General features: G+C 30.8%; 1 protein-coding gene across 2 annotated transcripts in view; it reads left to right on the forward strand.

Annotated features, from left to right (window-relative positions):
* Nucleotides 1–1,113: 1,113 nt before the first annotated feature.
* Nucleotides 1,114–22,795, forward strand: part of CBP (sarcoplasmic calcium-binding protein) — a 48,908-nt gene continuing 27,226 nt past the window's right edge. For both annotated transcript variants that reach the window (XM_075361995.1, XM_075361994.1), the window contains exon 1: nucleotides 1,114–1,345. In XM_075361995.1, coding sequence (XP_075218110.1) covers nucleotides 1,250–1,345 — 96 coding nt within the window. In that variant the 5' untranslated portion in view covers nucleotides 1,114–1,249. The remainder of the gene's footprint in view (nucleotides 1,346–22,795) is intronic.

Genomic DNA, 22,795 nt, shown 5'->3' on the forward strand with positions numbered 1-22,795 from the left:
GTGTTTGGGTTTCAATTAACCACTCATCTCAAGAATGGTCGACCTGAGACTATACAAGACTACAATTCATTTACATTCATAGATATCATCCTCTGAAGTAAAACCTTACGGTGGTTCCTGAGGCTAAACAGAAAAAGAAAAAAGTGCAAGCACCTACAAGAGGTGTTTGTCAACTGACAAAGCGTTCGGCGTTTTAAAAATTTACTACCATACCTTACCAAACACCAACTTTCTGAACGCGAAGAGTTTTCTTAAGTAGATTTTGGAGGTTTATTGCTGATATCTCTTTCCAAACGAAAGTAATGTACATTTACTTTTGGTGTAGTGAAACGATTTCATGCGAAAGTTGTATTTTTTCGTTAATTACGGAAGATTTTTGAGGGTGGTGGACCCCAAAATCCTAACCGCTGGCTACATGCTTGCTTTCCAAGCCATAAATATCTATACTTATAGACTATAATTAATTGTTTGATTTCTTCACCAAAAGCGTCACCATTTCTTAACAAAATTAGATGGGAGCCTGAACGTGACATAATTAACGTTGTAAGCTGGTAAATAGAACGTACGCACACGTACTTAATTTGTGATAGATGCGTGTACACGCATTACTTTACATCGACTGTACAAATAAAACAAATAAATAGGGCAAGATATAAGTGGTTCATTGATCTTTGCACGTATATCACTAGCTTCATATTGTTAACGAGCACTTGATTCGTCTGGTCGACTGCTTACTTACAGAGCGCGTGCGAGTGCAGCATGCGTGTGCGTGAACGTATAGTGTTACGCACAATAATGCTGCCAACTGAAAATTTAAAAATTCTTTTCATTCTGATACACAGGTATATCGTATGTCGAATGAGTCACAATCAAGGTGGAAATGGTATTCTTAGTAATTTTAAAAAAACAAGTAAAATAGGTCTGTGAATATTTGAACTTATTTCCGATAAGTAAAAATCGCTAGTTTTAACTATCTTAAATAAAACTATAAGGGACACTATGACTTAAACATTCCCCCGGTCGCTGCAACTGAATAGTGAGAACGTGCGTTCGAAAGTAGGGGAGGGGTTACACCGGCTTGTAATCAACCAATCAGTGTGAAGGAAACAGATATACAAGCAACTGGTTTCTACCCTATTAAAGACGGAGTAAACCCCTCACTATACGGAGTCATGGCCCTTAGGAAGTTATAATCTCTTTATTTAATTCATTTGATTTCTTTCACTGACGCGATCATATATTTTTAACGATGGCATTTTCTTTATTTCGGTTTAGTTCAAGACTATTAAACTCGAGTGCAAATCTGTTAAGAAATGGGATAATGATTAACGTAACTGGTGATCAGGTAAGAAAATACACTGTTTACATTTTTTGTAGCTGTTTTTATAAAAAAATTAGGTAACTAGCACAACTTTCTCCAACTATTCTATTTTTTTTAAATGACTTAACTATTCTTCAACGAATTATTACTATATTTTTTAATTGTATGTTTTATAAAACGTATCGATAATATATTTTAGTTATATTTTTAGGAAATAGAGGAGCGTAAAAGTATATTTATTGGTTGTTCTGTACAAAAAGACTTAAGTACCGTAATTAAATAGCTAAATAGTGGAGAAAGAAATATTGTTAATTATACTCTTCTAGCAACTTCAGCACTTTTAGCGTAGTACACGAAAAAAAGATAATGAATAATGATCCTGGAACACACTATTTTCTCCGTTTTTTAAGTATAGTTAAAAGTTATTTTTAAACATACAATAAAATACATTTTCATTTATAAATTTTCATATAGTAATACAAAAAACAATATATATATATATATATATATATATATATATATATATATATATATATTAATTTACTAACATTTAATTTTATCAAATTAAAAAAATATTTTTATGATCATATGACGCATGTCAAATCAGTTATTAAAACAGTGTAATAGTAAAAAAAAGAATAAAAAGATAAAGTACAAAATATAAATCAAAAACATTACAGTGTTCGTGCGTTTGTAATAATAATAGTTTAAAACTCAAGAAATACTGGCTCGATCTAAATGATTTTATTATTATTGTAATTATTTACTTTAAATATTTTAGGTGTAGATTTACTCAGATAACACCATTGTTGGTTAGCAGTAAGGCTTAAACCGTGCTTCGTATTTTACAGCGTCATCTTTCATGTAGTAAATACTGAATTGCAGACTAATTCGCGTTCTAAACCCACATATAACACGTAGAAAAAAATTGCATTTTATTTTGGTATATCTTTGTTGAAATCAACTAAATAATTTTCGATTTAGTAGAGGATTTTACTTCACAATTTTATCGGTAGGAAAACGTAAATTTCGTAATGCAGCTAACGTAATATAAAATAAAAGAATTTATACTTCTTTTCTAGAATACGTATTTTTTAACGAGGAAATTGTATTCAAGTATTATTAAACCAAACCTTTTGATTATTATTTTGAAAAGAATTTAGGCCAGTTTTTCACAAATTTCCTAACTAGTTAAACAGTATATACTAAATTAAGAACACGTTAAATTTTTTCTCTAGCGATATTTTGAGTTATTTTTAAATTAAAAGAAAAGTACTAATTAACTTAAATATTAGTAGGGACATTAAATTAACGCTCCTTAATGAGAAATCTTTTGTAATACGAAAATAAAACTCACCAAGTCGCTGTTTTATTTAAAGATAAATGTTCTCGCGAGTAAAATTTAGTTTGTGTGATTTTTCGTAGGCAGATGAGTGATGTAATTTTTTGTAGCAATAAATTATATTCTGTATATGCGATTTCAATTTTTCTAAAAACTGCTAAGAATGGGTTTTATTTTCATGTAATCTTTGCGTTTCATACATAAGTGAAACAATGACCAATTATGGCAGTTTGTATCCAATTTGACATCATATCCATTTTTGACATTATTTTGAATAGTTAGAATTTGAGTTATTATTTGACTCATAGTATGTATTTGAAGATGTTTGTACGGCAAAATTCGTTTTAACAAAACTAAGAATTCATTTATTTTAAGTAAACATACCAATTAACACGATAGAAATCTTAGAAATCTAATGGATTGCCTGCTTCTAGACGAAAAATACTTAGATTTTTAACATTTACATGATCGAAATGTAATTCTAAAAAATATTATTAATAGAGCAAAAATTAAACTTTTCTTTTAATGAAACTTCTTTTAATTTACAATGATACTTGTTCAATCAAAACGTTAAGCCGGCTGAAATTCATAGGCAGTTGGTTGCTGTGTTTGGTGATAATATAATGAATGAAAGAAACGTCCGAAAATGGTGTGAACGGTTTAGAAATAACAGAATTAATGTGCATGACGAAGAACGTTCGGGGAGGCCCTCGATAATCACAGGGCTTGTTGAAACGCGTCGATGATGAAATCAAAAAAGATCGTCGCTCAACGATTTCCAACCTGGCCCTTACTTTTCCTGATGTTTCAAAAGCTGTTATTGGTTGCATTGTTCATAATCATTCAGGCTTCAGAAAGATTTGTGCACGTTGGGTGCCGCACGTCTTAACGGAACGTCACAAACTAATCCGAATGCGATCTACTTTGGAATTTTTTATGTGTTACACAGAAAAAGGTGATGAGTTCCCTAATTCAACTGTTACCGACGATGAAATATGGATTCCTATTGCACGCCAGAGAGAAAACGGCAGTCAAGTGAATGACGTCATCCTCAGTCACCAACTAGACCGACAAAGGTCAAGCCACAGTCATTTGGAAGCAAACTAATGGCCACAGCCTTTTAGAATCGGTTTGGCATACTGCTGATTGATTTCATGCCACGTGGAACGATATAAATGCGAAACTTTACATAAGTTACGGCGCGCCATTCAAAATCGGCGATGTGGGCGGCTGACCGACGGCGTCGTCCTGCTGCACGATAATGCACGTCCACATGTTGCGGGTCTGACACGTGATTTACTGAGAACATTTGGATTGGAAATTTACGATCACTCACCATAATGCCCAGACTTAGCTCCTTCTGTTTACCATTTGTTAGAGAAATTGAAAGAATTTTTGAATGATAAGCAATTCGCGTGTGAAGATGAACTTAAAAATGCTGTTAATCAGTGGCTAAATGGACTGGCGGCAGAATAATACGACGAAGGTATATTGAAGCTAGTGTATTGCTACGATAAATGTCTTAACTTAAGTGTCGATCATATAGAGTAGTATAAGGTATGTAGTTTAAGAGAAATAAAAAATATTTATAAAGTTTTCAGAACAAATGTTTTTACAATGAAACGGTCTTTACTTTAGAGATAACCTCTCATAATAAAACGAATATTTAACACATTGTTGATAATAGAACAGAGCTTGAACAATAGACATAATTGGACAATAGTCATTACAAACACAAAATTATATATAGACAAAGATCACATACACACAAAAAATAATTTATAAATTTATAAAAAATGACTTAGCAAAACTAATTTAGCGCTTTATTTCATTAATTTATTTTCTACTGTCCTTTTCTATATTATGAAATAATGAAAAAGATGATACAAAGTGTCATTAATACATTCCAAAATCAGTTAAAAATGATTTATTATGTTATTTATGAATAATTCCTTAGCATGTAATTTTACCTGAATTGTGTAGTTTAATGTAAAGAATAAATAAATATAATCTTATTCTGGTTAGTACATAATAATATATTAAATGTAGATAACGTCAGGAATAGGTAAGTAGATATTCTACCCCACGGTTAAATAAAGGAACTGTTGTAATATTTGTCTGAATGGATCAAGGAAAACCATGGTACAACGTTGATCAGAGAAGTATCACAAAATGAACAATTAATTATAAAATAAAATATAAAAATGGTTAAAGTTCATATTAGTTATTCAAAATATAAACACATGAATGTTATATTTCTTAATCTTAGAATATTAAGATGAATACAAAGAGTCTTTTATATTAAAAAAAGATAAACAAAACACGATTCAGAAGATGTTAAAAAAATTATTTGAGCGCATATCTATGTAAATGTTGAATGGAGATTGAGAAAATTCAGGGTCTTTTTTATGTAAATCAAGAGAAAATATGAACATTCTTTTCACTAATTATTTGTAAATATTACTTATTAGTGTACTGTATGTTGCCGAAATGCAAGTTTTATTTGCTAGCTTTAAAATATTTTGCACTGTTACAACTTCATTAAGATACATCATTCTTCATAAGCAAATACAAATTCATAATGTATAGTTACTGAGAGTGTAAATAATTAATCTAATCCATTTGCTTTATATATATATATATGCACGAGTATATAATATTTTATTTCCTTTTTACTACAATTGATACAACAGTATTTAATTTCTTCACTGCAAAATATCTTTTACTGTAATTTTTCTCTCTAGAAATTGATAGAACATTAACTTATTCAGAACTCTAATTATCAAGATGCACGTTGCAATAATCAGAGCCATGACACCATGTTATGAATATGACAGACCAAACAATAATTATTGCATAACAATGTAGATTATTACATAATCCACATACTGTAATAAATTTTGAGTTTTGTTTACACCTTACACATAATTACTTGATAAAGTATTTTTTCCAAACAAGGTACAGCACTTGTATGTTTATATAGATAAAATATGCAATAGAATATTTCTAAAACAAATACTATAATAAAGTTTTTCAACATAAAAACAAAAAAAATTAAATAATGTCTAATGTAATTCAGAATAATAATTGGTAAAGATAATTCAATAGAAAGAAACAGTTGTTATGTAATAAGATGGATTAGGTTTGAAGAAACATTTTGTGAAATGTTACGTTAAGACTCTACTTCTGCACAAATATCAAGGAAAAGGGACAAAGAAAAGTTAGATGTATTAGTAATAAGGATATGGAAAAAATTAGAAAAAATTAAGTAGACAGATAGGGTTAAACATGAAGAGTTAATGAAGAAAGTAAATGAGATAGAAGTTTAAAATAGAACAATTTAGAATAGGAAAGTCTGCGGGTTGATTAAAGCAATGCTAGATGAATCACTGAAAGATTCAAAGAAGAGAGAATGGCCAAAAAATAAAAATTATGGAAATTAAAAGGAGATAGGATCTACTAGAAACACATCAATTACCTGGAAATAGAATTGAATGGAGGCAGACATGGTAGAAGATATCTAATCAAACCACATATATATATATATATATATATATATATATTATTTTACAGAAATTAATCTTTTTAAGATTCATGTAATTCCTCTGTACTGTTAAATTGTATTTTAAATTCTATTAACATAAACCACCTAGTATAGAATTTTGAGGATGTGGAATCCCAGAAAAATGCTTACAAGATGAAATTACGGTAAGATATGTCTTATACCAATATTCTGTACTAGGTGGTTTATATTAATAGGATTTAAAATATATATGTACACACACACACATAAAAAAATAAACTCTTTGAACTGAAACTCATTATTCTATTACTAATAACTATTTTTATATTATTATTATAACTGAAACGTATTCGATTATTGTTACTTGTAAGATAAACTTATTCTATAAATAACAGTGAAAGTACGTCAGTATAACGGTAATGATGTGAATAAATAAGAAGATTTAAATGTAAACATATTTTAAATTGTTCCACGATGTCAATTATAAATATACAAACAATCTTATCTAATTATAAGTTTATCAGGTAAACAAAGCTACAACTATCACAAGTTTATATAGTCTTAATTCTGTAAGAATAAACTGATAAAAATTCTTATAAAACTTTAATTTGATGATGAAATGCTTGAAATTTAAATAACGACTAATATTTATAAAATAATTGTAATCTTTTCATACATATATTCTTACTTAAAATTTTGTAATAGTAAACGATTTATTTACATCTCATTGTATTTATTATATTTTTAAAATAATGATATATTTCTCATGAGAAATTACATTAATATTGAATATTTTTATAATTATTGTAATATATATTTTATCCGCGTAAAGCTTCATCAATCAGCTGACTTTCAAATCAAAGTTTCATTGAATATTATTTGCCATTTTCAAATGATTTTCAACAATTTCAAATTCGTTTATAGTAGATTTTTTCTAAATCTCATTTCCACAACATTTAAAATTGTAGTGAACTTTACAAACCTGTTCATTCTTTCATATAATGCCCTCTACTCGTGTTTATTTCAGTTTTCCAACATATTCTTTGCCCTTTTTCCTCCTGTTTTTCTGGGATGAAGTAGAGTTTTAAGACCTAGATGTCCTTCCTGACACTAAAATTTTCTTCCTAAATTCCTTCCTACAAGATGGAATTTAGGAAGAAAATTTACAACATATAAAAAATGCTATGCTTGACTTTTAACCTAGATGAAAGAAGGAGATTCCAGTACTCTACCTGTGGTTGGATCAGGAAGTTGATGGTTATTACTATTCAATTAAAAGATTAATCAGTTTTCAACTAAAGAATATTGTACATTTTTGTTAACTTTTTTTATTTAATATAAATCTCTTATCAAGAAAATTGAACTGCAGTAGGAGTATATAAATTTAAAATTACTTACATTTCAATTGAAATTTTTGTATGTTAATTGTCATAATCATAACAAGTGCAGGTGGTATATGTTTCATATAAATGCGTCAAGCCCACTGAAATTTTGATATGCTATTCAACCCTATAAGTGATCATTTCATTCTGTTCACCACAGGGAGTGGTACATCATTATTAATACTGCAAGAAAATTAAACTGGTGATTCTTGTGTCTCAGATACAAGAAGGATATAAAAAGGACTGAGACAAATAATACAAGGCGACAAATTAATGTATAACTTTTAGTTATAAATCAATATATTATTTATTTAAATGGCATCAACTGAGTAAAGGATGAAAATATTTATTTTGAGATTAATATTGCTTCAGAACAGATCTTTAGCCTACTTACAGTTTGGCAGTTGGTTTGATCTAGAATAAGGCTAATTATTTCTGAAATACTAGCTTAATTATTTTGCAAATAGTACTGTATTTTTTCCAGAGTGCCATTTACACTAGTAAATGCCATTGTCACCGTGCTCTTAATCCATCCTTGTTATTCACTCAAAAGCTTTCCTGTTACATTTTTAAGTTCCTAATCATATGTAATCCATTCTCAACTGTATTATCAAAACATTAATCCCATTTTGTATTGATTTTTGAAACCTCTTGCCTTTATGTACTGAGTATTCTGGTTACGACATCCAGATTATAAAATATTAACAAAAAGAAAGTGAAAGCAAAATATGTTTTTTGAAATAACAAAAAACCATTAGCCACAAAAGACTGGCTATACAAATATTTTTTTTCAGGTGGTTCATCCATAGTTTTCAAGATGAAACTATGACAAAATTTAATTTCCTGCTGATGATTCTGATTTTGATAATTATTATTGGTTCAACTTTCCTATTTTTTTAAAAAGCAATAATTTTTATTGATTTTCTTCAATAATATCTGCTAAATCATGTTGCATTAATATCATATTAACATGAATACTCAGTAAGCTAAACTTCTAGATAATACTAATTAATTTATTAACACTACGCTTAAGTGTTTTTTATTGATAATTACAAAGATTTTCTTTCAAAATAGTCAACTTTCAGATCTGATTTTAATATTATATTTTATCGTAACTCTCATAGTAGTATATTATTTTGAATATTCCATCAACAGTTAAGATTAATTTTTTATTATCAACATGAAAATAAATTACATCTAATTATTTTCATGCATTATTATGAATTTTAACACTCACATTTAGTGTTTCTGATCTATTTTGAACCTATTTTTTGTTTTTAAACAGTAATTGTACACAAAGAAATTGACAAAACAATTAAAACGCATAAAAGGGGATGAAAATTAAATAACAGTTGGAGACTGGAATGCAAGCATTGGAAAAGGCAAGGAAGGAAATATTGTGGGTGAAAACAGCCTGAGCAAAAGAAATAAAAAAGGGGGCCGACTGATTGAGTTTTGCATAAAGTATAATTTAGTAATTCCCAACTCCCAGTTTACAAATTATAATAGAAGAATACACACATGGAAAAAGCTGGGCGATACTGCAAGATAACAGATAGATTATATCATAGTTAAGCAGATATAGAAATCAACTCGTCGACTGCAAAGCATATCCAGGAGCAGACACTGATAACCATAAGTTAGTGATAATGAAATATAGATTGGGGTTTAAAAACCTGAAGAAAAGGTGTCAGATAAATTGGTGGAATTTAGAGAAGCTTGAGGAAGAAGAGGTAAAGAAAATTTTTGAGGAGGACATCACAAGAGGTCTGAGTAAGAAAGATAAGCTAGAAAATAGAAGAAGAATGATCTGAATTTAATGGAGTATTAAAGGATTTGAATGGGAGAAAGGCTCCTGGAATAGATGGAATACCTACAGAATTACTGCTCAATGTGGGTGAGGAAGCAATAGATAGAACTGGTATGTGATATTTACGAAAAAGGGGAAGTTCCGTCAGACTTCAAAAAAAGTGTTATTGTCAAGATACCAAAGAAAGCAGGTGCAGATAAATGTGAAGAGTACAGAAAAATTAGCTTAACTATTCATGTATCAAAAATTTTAACTAGAATTCTGTGCAGAAGAATTGAAAGGAAAGTAGAAGGAAGAAGTGTTAGAAGACTAATTTGGTTTCAGGAAAAGTATAGGGACAAGGAACTATACTTTTAAAAGCAGTTTTAGCACTCAGAATAGTAGAAAGAAGATTAAAGAAAAACAAACCAACATATAAGGCACTTATAGACTTAGAAAAGGCATTTGATAACGTAGACTGGAATAAAATATTCAGCATTTTAAAAAATTTACATCCGGAGTAACAGTGCAAGTCTGTAACTGAAAAGATAAAGCGTTTCTGATGATATAGTAATTCTAGCTGAGAGTAAAAAAGATTTAGAAGAAACATGAATGGCATGGATGAAGTCCTATGCAAGATCTACCGCATGAAAATAAACAAGAACAAAACTAAGGTAATGAAATGTAGTAAAAATAATGTAGATGGACTACTGAGTATAAAAATAGGAAGAGAATATATTATGGAGGTAAAAGAATTTTGTTATTTTGGAAATAGAATTACTAAAAATGGACAAAGCAGGAGCGATATAGAATGCCAATGCCGAATAGCACAAGCGAAATGAGCTTTCAGTCAGAAATGTAATCTTCTTATATAAAAAATTAATTTAAACGTCAGGAAAACATTTTTGAAAGTATATGTTTGGAGCGCAGCTTTATATGGAAGTGAAACTTGGACGATCAGAGTACCTGAGAAGAAAAGATGAGAAGGTTTTGAAATGTGGTGCTATAGGAGAATGTTAAAAATCAGATGGGAGGATAAAGTGACAAATGAAGAGATGTTACAGCAAATTGATGAAGAAAGAAGCATTTGAAAATATATAACCAAAAGAAGAGACAGACGTGTAGGCCACATCTTAAGGCATCCTGGAATAGTTGCTTTGATATTAGAAGGACAGTTAGATGGGAAAAATTGTGCAGGCAGACAACGTTTGGAATGTGTAAAACAGATTGTTAGAGATGTAGGATGTAGGGGGTATACCGAAATGAAACGACTAGCGCTAGATAGCGAATGTTGGAGATCTGCATCAAACCATTCAAATGACTGAAGACAAAAAAGTAATTAATTTATTATCTTTGAATGTTTTGATAATTTTCTTATTAATATTCTTCGATGGTATTTCCTTGTACCTTCCAGAAAAATGTTGTCAGTTTATTTTCCAACCTGCACAGTAGCAAAAATATTCACCCGTACCCGATATGGTTTACATAAGAGTATAATATTATGAATAGATTTGAATAAAACGTTTATTTATACAGTTATTTATTTATATGAGCTGAAACATAAGCATTAATGAAAACAAAAATAACCAAACCAAATTATTGTATAAAGAAAATTAAATTAAAACAATAATTTGCCTACATTTTGGCAGTAAAGAATTAATTTCTTATAAAGATAAGAAAAAATATTTTCGTTTAGTACCATATATTTGAATCATAATTTATTTTGATTAATTCAAAATGATTGAACTGTATTTTTTCTAGACTACATTAAAAAGTTTTGAGAACAGTCTGTCAGCTTGTTCGACCCCTTTCTAAAATTCATCATTCATACATTTGTATGTATATAGATATTTTTAAATTCTAGATATTTGTTTTACTCACAGCTTTATTATATAATTTTATAAATCTTTAAAAAATATTATTTAGATTGCAGTACTGTATATTTAATAACCAAAACATTTTTTGAATAGTGCTGTCAGTTAATAACTTACAATTTAGGGATTAAGTAAGTTGTTATTTTAATGTATATTTATTTAAGGAAATCAAGAAAAACGATTTAATATTTTATTTAGCCGTTTTTTTCTTCTTGTAAAACTTATTTACATTTTAATAAATATTACTAACTGTTTTCTTTACCATAACTTTATTTAATAAAATATTTTATTTTATTATAATTTATTTTGCAATTTTACTTTTATTTTATATTAAATGAATGAAAAGGAATTTTCATGTCACAAACTTGTGCAGTACATGCTAGCTGTTAATTTAGGAAGTTAAAGAAAGGGCACCATATAAATTTACATGTACTGAATTTTCTTTTAAAATTTATAAAAAAATCCATTTTAGTGTATTAATGCTCATGAAAACAGATCAATGAATTATAAAAGAAATGATTGTAATCTGATTCGTAATTCTGCATATAAGAGAAAGAAAAACAACTTTCATTTATTCCTATTGCATTTACTTAGATTTTCCCTTGAAATATACTTTTGTCTTTGACATGTCTACAGATATTTTAAATTGGCCAAAAAATTGTGTGTATCTTCTTTCATTAATCTTCAGTAAATTATTTTTTAAGATAGTTCAGATATATTTTAGGAAAATGAAATTAAAAAATTCTTGTATTTTTGAAAATAAATATTGTACTTCTATGAATAGAAGTAAAGTTACTCTAAATAATTTGATTAGAATACTGTATTCCTTTGCGATGTAAGTTTAAATCGCTTTAATTAAATTTTTTTTTTCGTTGAAAATATAATACTAAGTACGAGTAGATAAATTATTTCATCTGAATAAACTATTTATAGATGTATTATCAAGACATTTTAAGTTTTAAAAACAGTTTCTTTATAAGTTAATACGACATAAATTCCCAAATATTGTTATAAGAAAAATGAACGATAACTTTTAAGTGAAAGTTGTATCAGAGCAGTACTTCTAAACAGGACAGCGGCCACCGTGACACGAGTATGCAGTTCGTTGACCTTTTTCAAAATAAATAAGCTTTGTCCTTTGTTCATTCAACTGTAGGCCATCTACACGTTCAGGAACTGGTCCCGTCCGTAGCACAAACTTCAAAACCTGTGTGAATTGGAGGTTGTTTGCTGCTGCAATGCTCATAATATAGGACGGAAACTACTCCCTCTCCATGCGTCGTCTATTCAACTAAATTTTACAGTATGAATTGAATAACACTACACTTAATTTTATTTACAAGATTTGTACGTTTGACCTTCGTTGTAAAAATAGCTCGTTATATTAAATAAAACGTGCATAAATGGAACTAATATTTTTTTTTTTAATTTTTGAATATTCTTCACGATTTAGAAATACACGTTTTATATTGAAAAATTAAAGTAATGAACAATTATATAATTATTTACTGAACTTTATTGTCACTGTATACATCTATTATATATTAATTAAAAGATAAAAATAGGTGTGATTAAAGCCAATGTTAATTATTTAAAATATAAACGCGTGAAATAATAACATAAATACGTGAAAATATTAGATAATTAAAAAATAATTTACATTTCAGAAGACATTATTGAAAATTATTTCAGCACATATTTGTACACACCTCGATCGGGATGCAAAAAATTAAGGGATTTATTTTAAATTTTAATCTGTGTTATTTAAAAGTTCTTCCACAATAATATTATTTCAGTTAGAGAATAATCTTCTTTCACTGTATTTTAAATAAAATAATAGGAAGATTTTTTTAACGGTTCGGTAATTTATTAAAAATAGCGACTGAAGCGTAAGGCCTTTTTTCTAAATTCGAGGTATTCTATTGAATTATAAGAAAACAGTTAGTTCCGTTGTCTGGTTTGGTAGAGATGGATATTATTTGTTGAGATTAAGTGACTTTTGTTTCTAGCAAACATAGCAAATTCATAAATATAAACACAGCTGTAAGTTAACATATTTAATTTTTTATATATCGATCTACACGATCCATACTTACGGGCGCCAAACAATGATATAACAGCCCATTTTTATATATTGAAAACTCATTCTTACTTTTTTAAGCAGTCTCAAGAGATGCCATTATATTTTAGACAGGAATATACTACGGAAGCGTAAAAATACTAAAGCATAATAAATATAAAAGTTTGTCTCAAATATTATTAAGTTTTGTTTATCTTTAAGTAACTTTATTAGAAAGCATATTTAAACTCGATGAGTAAAGCTGTGAAAAGATTTTCACCAAAAAAAAAACCAGAGACTTCATTTAAAATTCCAAAATCATATTTCTTATTCCGCAAAAAAATTAAAAAAGGTCCAAATCTTATAGCCTTTATCTTTTTGTGTCGTTATTATTATTACATGTACATATATAAATATATATATTTTTCCTTTAATAAAATGTACCTTGAGCAAATAATGCCAAAAAGTCGTTTTTGTCGAAAGGGCCGCTGGAAAATTTTGTAGTTAATATATAGCTTTCAATCGGGATTAGGATAATTCTGCAAGTTTTTGTTAAAATCGGTATATCCGTTCTTGCTTGATATCCGAATTAACAGTCACGAATCGAGATGATGTTCTACTTTTCCTTATTTCTTCATGAAATCGAAAGATATAGAGAAAAGTACTTCTGTTGTTATGCGCAGGAAACCCTTATCTTGCAGGTGGCACTTTTATCTCGATAATCATTTGAGAAAAGTCTATAGCACTAAAAACAGAAATACTAAATACCGTAACGTCAAAACCCCAGTTGTAAAAAAATCTCGGGTACAAATCGATTAAACATCTATCAAAGATATGTTTATGAAAAAGGTACGCGCTTGTATGTTCAGTTAACGTTGTTTGACTTCATCTAGTGATAAAAATGACAGCAGTAGCTATAAAACGTCTAGTCAGTATTAGCATAATATGCTAAAATACAAGTTAAGGATAAAACGGTTAGTTCTTTTTTACTAAGAAAGATGTCTACTATTTTATTTACAGATAATTAATTTTAGTTCTATTTACGGAATATATCTGCTATCAGGATGATTTATTTTTTATTAAGTCGAAATCGTGATAACCATTTAGAAATTCAGAAGAATATTCTGTTTATTTTATTATTTATATTTTTTTGTAGGAAAAAATTCTAAATCTGTTAAAAAAAAGTAGAATTACACCATTATGTCGGAAAACCTAATCTAACTTTTTTTTCACTGGTTTAATGCAATTTCCATTCCTTTCTGCTCAGTGATAATTTCTTACTCAAAAAATTTACTGCGTATATCTGTAGCCCCCCCCCCCCCCCCAAAATAAAACAATACCAAATACCTGGATAACAGTTATTCGATTATAATAAAAAAAGATTTCTTCTGATAGAGTTTCAATAGAGATTCAATATTGGACTGAAAGGTCAGAGTACTGAAAGATAAATTTTTTTCTAAATGAATTTACTGAAAACATATAATCTTATTTTGTAATGATATTGGACTTTAGCCTCTTCACTACTGTAATCAGACTAGCATGGAGATTGTCTGGTCACAAGTCAAAAATATTAGGCTACATAGCTTGTATATTAGCACGGAAAGGTGTATTTAATGTAAGAAAATTGTTAGCTTAAATCTTTCCTGTCTGTTTACGAGATTATAAAAACGTGAAAGCCAAAAAAAATTTGTTTTTAAAATAAAATGTCCGTATTTGACAGGAATATACTATGACCTTATTTTTTGAAGCAAGTAAAAATATTACTTGCTACATATTGACATTTTATACTACATTCACCCTTTTCTAATAAAATATAACAAGGAGATTTCTACCGATTGTTATCTCCTAGAGAATTGTGATGGATAGATTTGAAAGGTAGGCGGCTCAATGGCCGGTAACGCTCCTATGACCTTGCATAGGACCTTTCCTTGAATCGTCCAAACTGACGTTGCAACAATAGTACAAAAGCACATATTGTATCTATAATAAACATATATGGGACAGTCTTTATACGAGATGGGAATTTATTTTTAACCAGAATAAGAGTGAAATTCTGTAACTATATATTGGAAAATTTTACGCTGAAAAAAATCACATTTATTTTATATCTCAAACAAAAAAGTTATTAGTTTTTGAAAAGTCAGTTTGAAATTTATATTATGAAAAAAATGAGATTAAAGTTTTAGTAAAGTTATAAACTGAAAATTTAATTCATTCACTGTGTGGCAAGTACAAGCTAACGAAAAAATTCAATTACAATTTCTCTTTTTATTATATGCAGAATGTTTGTTTTAAAACGCAACCCGATTTAAAGAAAAGTAATGTGTTATATTTAATGCGATTAGTTATAAATGTTAAAATTATTTGTGCAAAACAATATCGAGATCAAATTTCTTTATAATAAATGTTGAAAGTGTCCACTATTTTCACCGATTCATATTCCGTGCAACCTTTCAAAGTGTACATCTTCCAATTTCTCGTAATTCTTGAGTTATGTTGGCTTACATTTCTTCAGTAGTGTGTGGATTGTTTTTGGATACACAAACTTTTAGACATCTCCAGAGAAAAAATCTTCAGGAGAAATAATCTGGTAACCTAGCTGGCCATAAGCCAGTCGATATTACTCTTTTACCAAAGAAATTTCTCAAAAGTCCATTGTTGGTCTTGCCGTATGACAAGTGGCTCCTTGTTGTTGAAACCACAAATCTCTCTGGTTTAATTCTAAATTTGCAATAAATTGCATTACAATTTCTTGGTAGAGGTCTGCATTAAGTATTTTCAAAGAATATGGGGCCAATTATTCTTCGCCTGAATTTTTTGCACACCACACACCAATTTTCTATGGGTGTAGAGGTCATGAATGATGTGAGGATTGTTGGAACTCCAGTAGCGATCATTCCGACTATTAACGTAATCATTCAAATGAAACCTAGCATTATCTGACACTTTAATGCTCTCCCGAACATACTGATTAAATCATTGACAGTAGCGAAGCCTTGAAGCATAATCAACCGGATATAATTCCTGTGGTACATGAATTCGGTATGGCTTTAAGTTAAGTAGCCGGGTAGCTTTAAAGGCACTACACAGAGATACGCAAGTTTTCGTAATGATTTTTTAGGTGAGTTTAAAAAGCTACCCTAACATCTTCCAATATTTCGCTATTAAGTATTGAAGGTTTCTCCGGCTATGTCTCTGATTGTAAACAGAACCGATCCTTCTATATTTCTTTATCAAAAAATGAATTGAAAGTTTATTTGGAACATTCTTACCTGAGAACTGCAATCGAAAAGCTTTTTAGCACAAAACAAAAGCCCCAACAGGAAGTCTTATTATTTAAGACTTTGGGGGATGCCGTCCCCCACGGAACTATCCTATGCAGCTTCTCTTTCCACTACACACTGAGCTGCTGAACTCTTTACATTATACACATACACTGCACAAATTAAAACATATACCCTTACACAACTAAACAACAACTTCCTATATTATTTCTTCTTACACTTACACTCGGTGGTGTTACGACACCTTACAAAACTCAACCATAACTCAAGGTGGAAACCATCGTCCCGATAGGTGGATGGCTCTACGTAGTGAGTCTCGAACTATGTCCTCTGGGCACCTGGGCGAACTCAGTCGTATTTAGCTCTAGCCTCTGTACGCGTGAGCTCTGCAGAGGTGGTCTTGTATTTCCCCGGTACTCGTGGGACCAAAATTATGAGCTTCCAAAAATCCCTTTCATAGTTGGTGATCCATCTGGAAAAACCACGACACGATGTCATGTGAAAAGATATCACTCTTTGTCTGATGAGGATAAGAACTCTGTAGATTGGTGTATTAAATGGTGATGAATCCTGTCTGCAGTTTAACAACATCAACCCACCGGATTGGTCTAGTGGTGAACGCGTCTTCCCAAATCAGCTGATTTGGAAATCGAGAGTCCCAGCGTTCAAGTCCTAGTAAAGGCAGTTACTTTTATACGAATTTGAATACTAGATCGTGGATACCGGTGTTCTTTGGATGGTTGGGTTGCACACGTCTCAGGAACGGTCGAAATGAGACTGCATAAGACTACACTCACACATATCATCCTCAATCATTCTCTGAAGTAATACCTGAACGGTTATTCCCGGAGGCTAAACAGGAAAAAGAAAAAAGAAAAGTTTAACAACATCAGATTTATAGTTCTTTAAAACAATCAGGAAGATGGCTTTCTCCAAAGGGTGCCACCATTCTTGATAAATAAAGTAATAACCGGTTCAAGTGGTTCACCAAAAACCGTCAAGAAATTAAGAGACGGAATGGTACTCTTAGGGTACTCTACACTAGTACCGTTCCGTCTGGCTCTGTTCGTCAGTAAACGTCTCAACTAGATGTTTAATGACGAACAGTCATTAACGTTCGTCTAGTTGACAAACATCAACTAAACGTTTAAATGTCTAGTTGAGATGTTTAGTAGAGTCGATCACTCTTGCTTCTCACCAATGTGGGTGGTATCAATATAAAAGCGGTATGTCACAAATGTTTGAATACCAGCCGTGGTGTAATCTTCTGCCGGCACCTTTTGAAAATCAATATGCCTGAGATTGCCAATGAGCTTCGTCCGCAAGGTCTTTTCGAGGTGAAATGTATTGTGAAACATCACAGCGGAGTGGAAGAGCGTACTCCCCCCCTCTCTCTCTAACATTCAACCTTCCCCCATACCACCAGAGAAAATAAGAGTAGGTTACCTGTCGGTTCGTGTACGACCATTCATCCCCAACCCACGGCTATGCTTCCTATGTCAAGGGTATGGCGACGCTAAAACATCTTGCTCAAAAACTACAGTATGCTTAAAAGGGTCAAAATGATACTAACTGTGAAGAAAAAGAAAAATGTGCTAACTGTGGTGGATCACATTCAACTCGCTCAAGAGATTGCCCAACATTTAAAGAGAAAGCAATTCTGAAATTTTTTTCCGTGCAAAACCTATCTTTTCCCAAGCCCACGAAGAGAATATAAAATACACTAAACTCTCAGAACCTGGTTAAACCAGACATCTCATATGTCGCCGCTACATCAAGGCACGCCCCTGCAAATGCAGGTGATCACTGCAGATCGTGCAATGAGTTAAAACAGCTTGTTCAGATGCTACCTGATCAGGTTGCTTTGCTCACAGCCACCATTTCTGAGCTAAATAAGAGTTCAAACAAAAAGAAGGATATTTTTGGTGGGAAGAACAACAGTTGTGTACCGAAAACCACTTCATTCAATACAACACTAAATAAAACAATGGCGGCACCAAATGTGCAGTAAACTACAAAGATCCCAATGAAGGAATCCACAAAAAAAATCGTCGCTTCCGGCCTCCCAGGCTTCAAAATTTCCACCACCTTTTCGTGCACCAATCTGATCTTATGTTCAGCAACCCTATTCCCAGCTTACTTGGTACGTTTTCAAAAACTTCTTTGGAAGCGATCATAGACCGGTTATAATCTCAGTCGATACAAGTGATCTGTCTCAGAGTCAGCCACACAGATGTATGGTTTAGAAAGCGGACTGAATCAGATACAAAGATTCCTTTGGGCATTATGACAAGAACAGTAGCGTAATCCATCAACTTGCCAAGTTTACACACCAGATTCTCAATAGCGCGAATGAATTCATGCATTTAACATCTGGAAAACCTGCTGTTAAAGGCTGTTATCTCAGCCTTTACAATTACTTGTTATTGCAAGTAAAGTCACAAACAATGACTTGTTATTATAAACTCACAAACTCAGGACAATACGATGATGTAAGTGAAACTGCCCTGAACGACCTTCTGAATATGTTCGCCACATCATTGCGCGGTAACAAGGCAGCAGCCATTGACGCGGTAATATGACTTTACCATGTGTGGATTGGTACAGTCACCACAGCCGATTGGACTGCAAAGCAGTGAAATTCTTGTTGCCACGCCAATTGATGTGGCGAACACATTCGGAAAGTCGTTAAGGGCAGTTTCACTTACATCATCGTATTGTCCTGAGTCTGTGAGATATAAGTTGTAGATGGAAAATATCCTGTTTTTTTATTGGAGAATCGCAAAATGAATTAAACATACCCTTTTCTTGTAATGAGTTAAGGTATGCCTTGAATAATTCTTGTGACACTTCCTTTGGAAATGATAATATCAGGCTCAGTATGTTATCACACCTCCCATATACAGCACTGCGACATCTTTTATGTATCTGTAATAGAATATTCATTAACCAGGTGTTTCCAGATTCTTGGTCAAAGGCACTGGTGGTCCCAATACTGAAGCCTGGTAAAGATAAAGCCCACATGTTATCATCCTTTCTCCTTAAACAGTACCCTGTGCAAGATGATGGAATGCATGGTTAACCATCGTCTAGTGTGGTACCTTGAGAGATACGCCCTAATTGCCCCAGAACAATTTGGTTTCCGCCAGGGTAAATCACCAATTGATCATGTAGTTGCCCTGGAAACTTCTATTCAAAATGCCTTTTTATTTCGCCAACGCCTGGTTGCTGTTTTTTGATTTGAAAAAGGCATACGACACAACATGGAGGAGAGGAATCCTAAATACACTTCATGAATGGGGTATACAATATAATATCCTCGCATTTATCGTGGTTTCCTCAGTACCCGGTCTTTCCGAGTTCGAGTTGAAATGATGGTATCTGAAAGTTTCACACTATCTGGGAAGTATCCTACGTGTTATTTTATTTGCCATAGTGATAAATAGCATAACAAAATGCATGTGAAAAACCATTATGTGTTTTCTATTTGTAGATGATTTTTCTATTTACGTAGCAAGTAGAACATTTTTAAAAAAGGGCTCCCATAAGACCTGGCCTAAACATTAAAATTTTTTTTTTTTGAATTTTTAATAATTCTGATACTTTATCTGTTTTTCAAGTTGTGGCTGTTATTAAATATGTTATATAAGGTAGCTTTTGAGCAAGGGGGTGAAATGGGACCCAAATTATTTTTATAGCAATTAGACTCTAAACACAGTACAATTTTGATGATAAAAACATCATTTGGTGGAGGGGATCAACCAGGACCAAAAATCTTTTACTAGGAATTTTTATTTTTTCTTAATTATGCTTTTAGTTTTTATAATTTCTGTACTTTTTAAGGAAAAAATGTCATTTGATTAGGGAAGTTAAATCAGACTCAAATTTTATCATTGTACATTTTAATCTCTTTTGCAATTGTACTCTAAATATTGAACAATTAAGTAATTTAATAAGTGGTACAGACTCATGCTTGGGGAGAAATTTATTTTAAAAATAAACAAGAACAAAAGAAAGGTAAACAAAAATCATAAAATAAAAATATTCATAAATAAAAAAATTATTTGACATTTCATAAAAATGAGACAAAATGGGATAATGAGGTGTTACATAAAAGATATAATTTTATCGAGTTAGTAACATTATACGGGATAGGTGGAATAAAGAAGTTATAAAAAACAGACTTCACAAGCCAGGAGAGCTTTAAAAAAAAAAGAAATCTGCTGATATTATATATAGCTTCAGGAATTTAAAAAATTCATAAAAATATTTATAAGAATGTAGGTTTTTATGACAGTGAAACATGAACAGTAGAAAAAACAGAATAACCAAAAATAGAGGCTTTTGAGTTACTGTGTAGCAGAAGAATGTAAAAAATTAGATAGGGTCATAGAGCATAAAATGAAGTTCTTTAAAACAGTAAATATAGAAACAGATTAAAATTTAGAATATATAAAACAGATATTTGAGAATGTTGGATGTAAGAAAAATGTGGAGGTTAAAAGTTCAGCACAGAAAAGAAAGAAGGAGAAAAGTAGTTTGTTAAACTGGCTACACAAATGAATTAAGACAAAAGAAATAAATATTTATTTGCAATAATTGGGATTTATTAGAAATAACATTTGACATAAAATTCTCGTTATAAAACAAAGCATTAATTAAATTATTAAATAAGTAACTATTAAATGCTGACAGATTGCCACTTGAGAAGAATAATAAGGGTTGACTGAAGCATTAATAAAAGCAGAAGTCAGGCTACAAAATAGAAGGAAATAATACAGTTAGAGTTAAAAGTAAGCTATTGAAAGCAAAAGAAGGAGAGTTTTGGCTATGTGTGAGAAGGTTGTCTTGTTTACCTACTGGATTGTGTATGGTTTTTGTCAGATTTTTTATTTTTTGCAGTATACAGGCCTTATATCCTCATACAGTTATCTGACCAGAGCGTAAATATATTTCTTTAAGTTATAAACAATTTTGCTTTTTTTTTTTAATGTGACTAGAATCTTTTATTTTTCACAACAAATTACAGTATTAATTTTCTTACACACAATATTTTTATAAGGATTTAATTTTCTTAACTAGCATATTTCAGCCATCAAAAACAAAATTACCAAATAATAGTGAAGGAAAAATTTTGTCTATCAACAGGGTATAAATTTGGGAAAGAATGAAATTCTCTGCTATTTAATCAACAAGGCACGTTATTTTTTAAAGGTGAGATTTGAGAAGGAAAAATCAGTCACAAATGCAGTATTTTTATTTTTCCATTTATGACTATAACAGTCCAAAATTACTTTTCAGCAGTTGGTCCCAGTGTGGATAATTCATTCAATTTTTGGATGGTCTTAGTTGATCATTCCTAAGATATATTAATTTAATACCAATAACCAGAATACAATCAGAAAAAATATTCAAATTCAGCAAGTGTTAACTACAACTGGTTGGTTTGAAGCAAGGTGTTGTAGCATCTATAGAATAACTGATTTGTAACAATACTAACCACTTGCCCAGTAGATGGATATGTTGTTTTTTTTTTTTTATTGATATATGGCAATATGATATTTTGCATCAATGTGTGCATAATAGTAAAAGAATGTGAAAGCAGAAAGCAACAGTTTTATTTATTGAATAACAAAGTAACTGGCTCCTGGGTAAGATAATAAACTATATCTCCTCATATACGATATATATGTATATATATATATATGTGTGTGTCGGAGAGGGGAAGAGATCTGTCAGGGATTCAACGTTTTGTGCTTCACTCATTCCCACCATTACAAGTGGAGAATATATAAGATTACAATAAAGTTCAATTAATAAAAATGAGTAGATAACTCGTACAATGAAATAATTACAAATGATAATTATCACTTATCAATAACTCAGTAGCACACGAATTACAATATAAGATTAATTCAATTTAGAATTCAAATAATATTAAAACAACTTGCGATAGACCGAGGCTCAGGGAAATAACGAATTCGCGACCACCAGGACGTCTGTTCGATCTGGGTTCCAAAGCAAGACTACCCTTTCTCCATATTCTCAAATAATATACCTACTGCATATTTCCTTTTCCTTATTAATTTTATGATACCCCTATCGTCCTGGGATCCCGACTACGTTGACAACCATGTGCCTACCTAGGCCTAAGCCTACCGCAATAAAACAATTTAAACCTTATTTTACAAAATATTACAAGTAATAGTACATTTCTTAAA

The sequence above is a fragment of the Lycorma delicatula genome, chromosome 4 (genome assembly GCF_047948215.1).
Source record: "Lycorma delicatula isolate Av1 chromosome 4, ASM4794821v1, whole genome shotgun sequence".
NCBI lineage: Eukaryota > Metazoa > Arthropoda > Insecta > Hemiptera > Fulgoridae > Lycorma > Lycorma delicatula.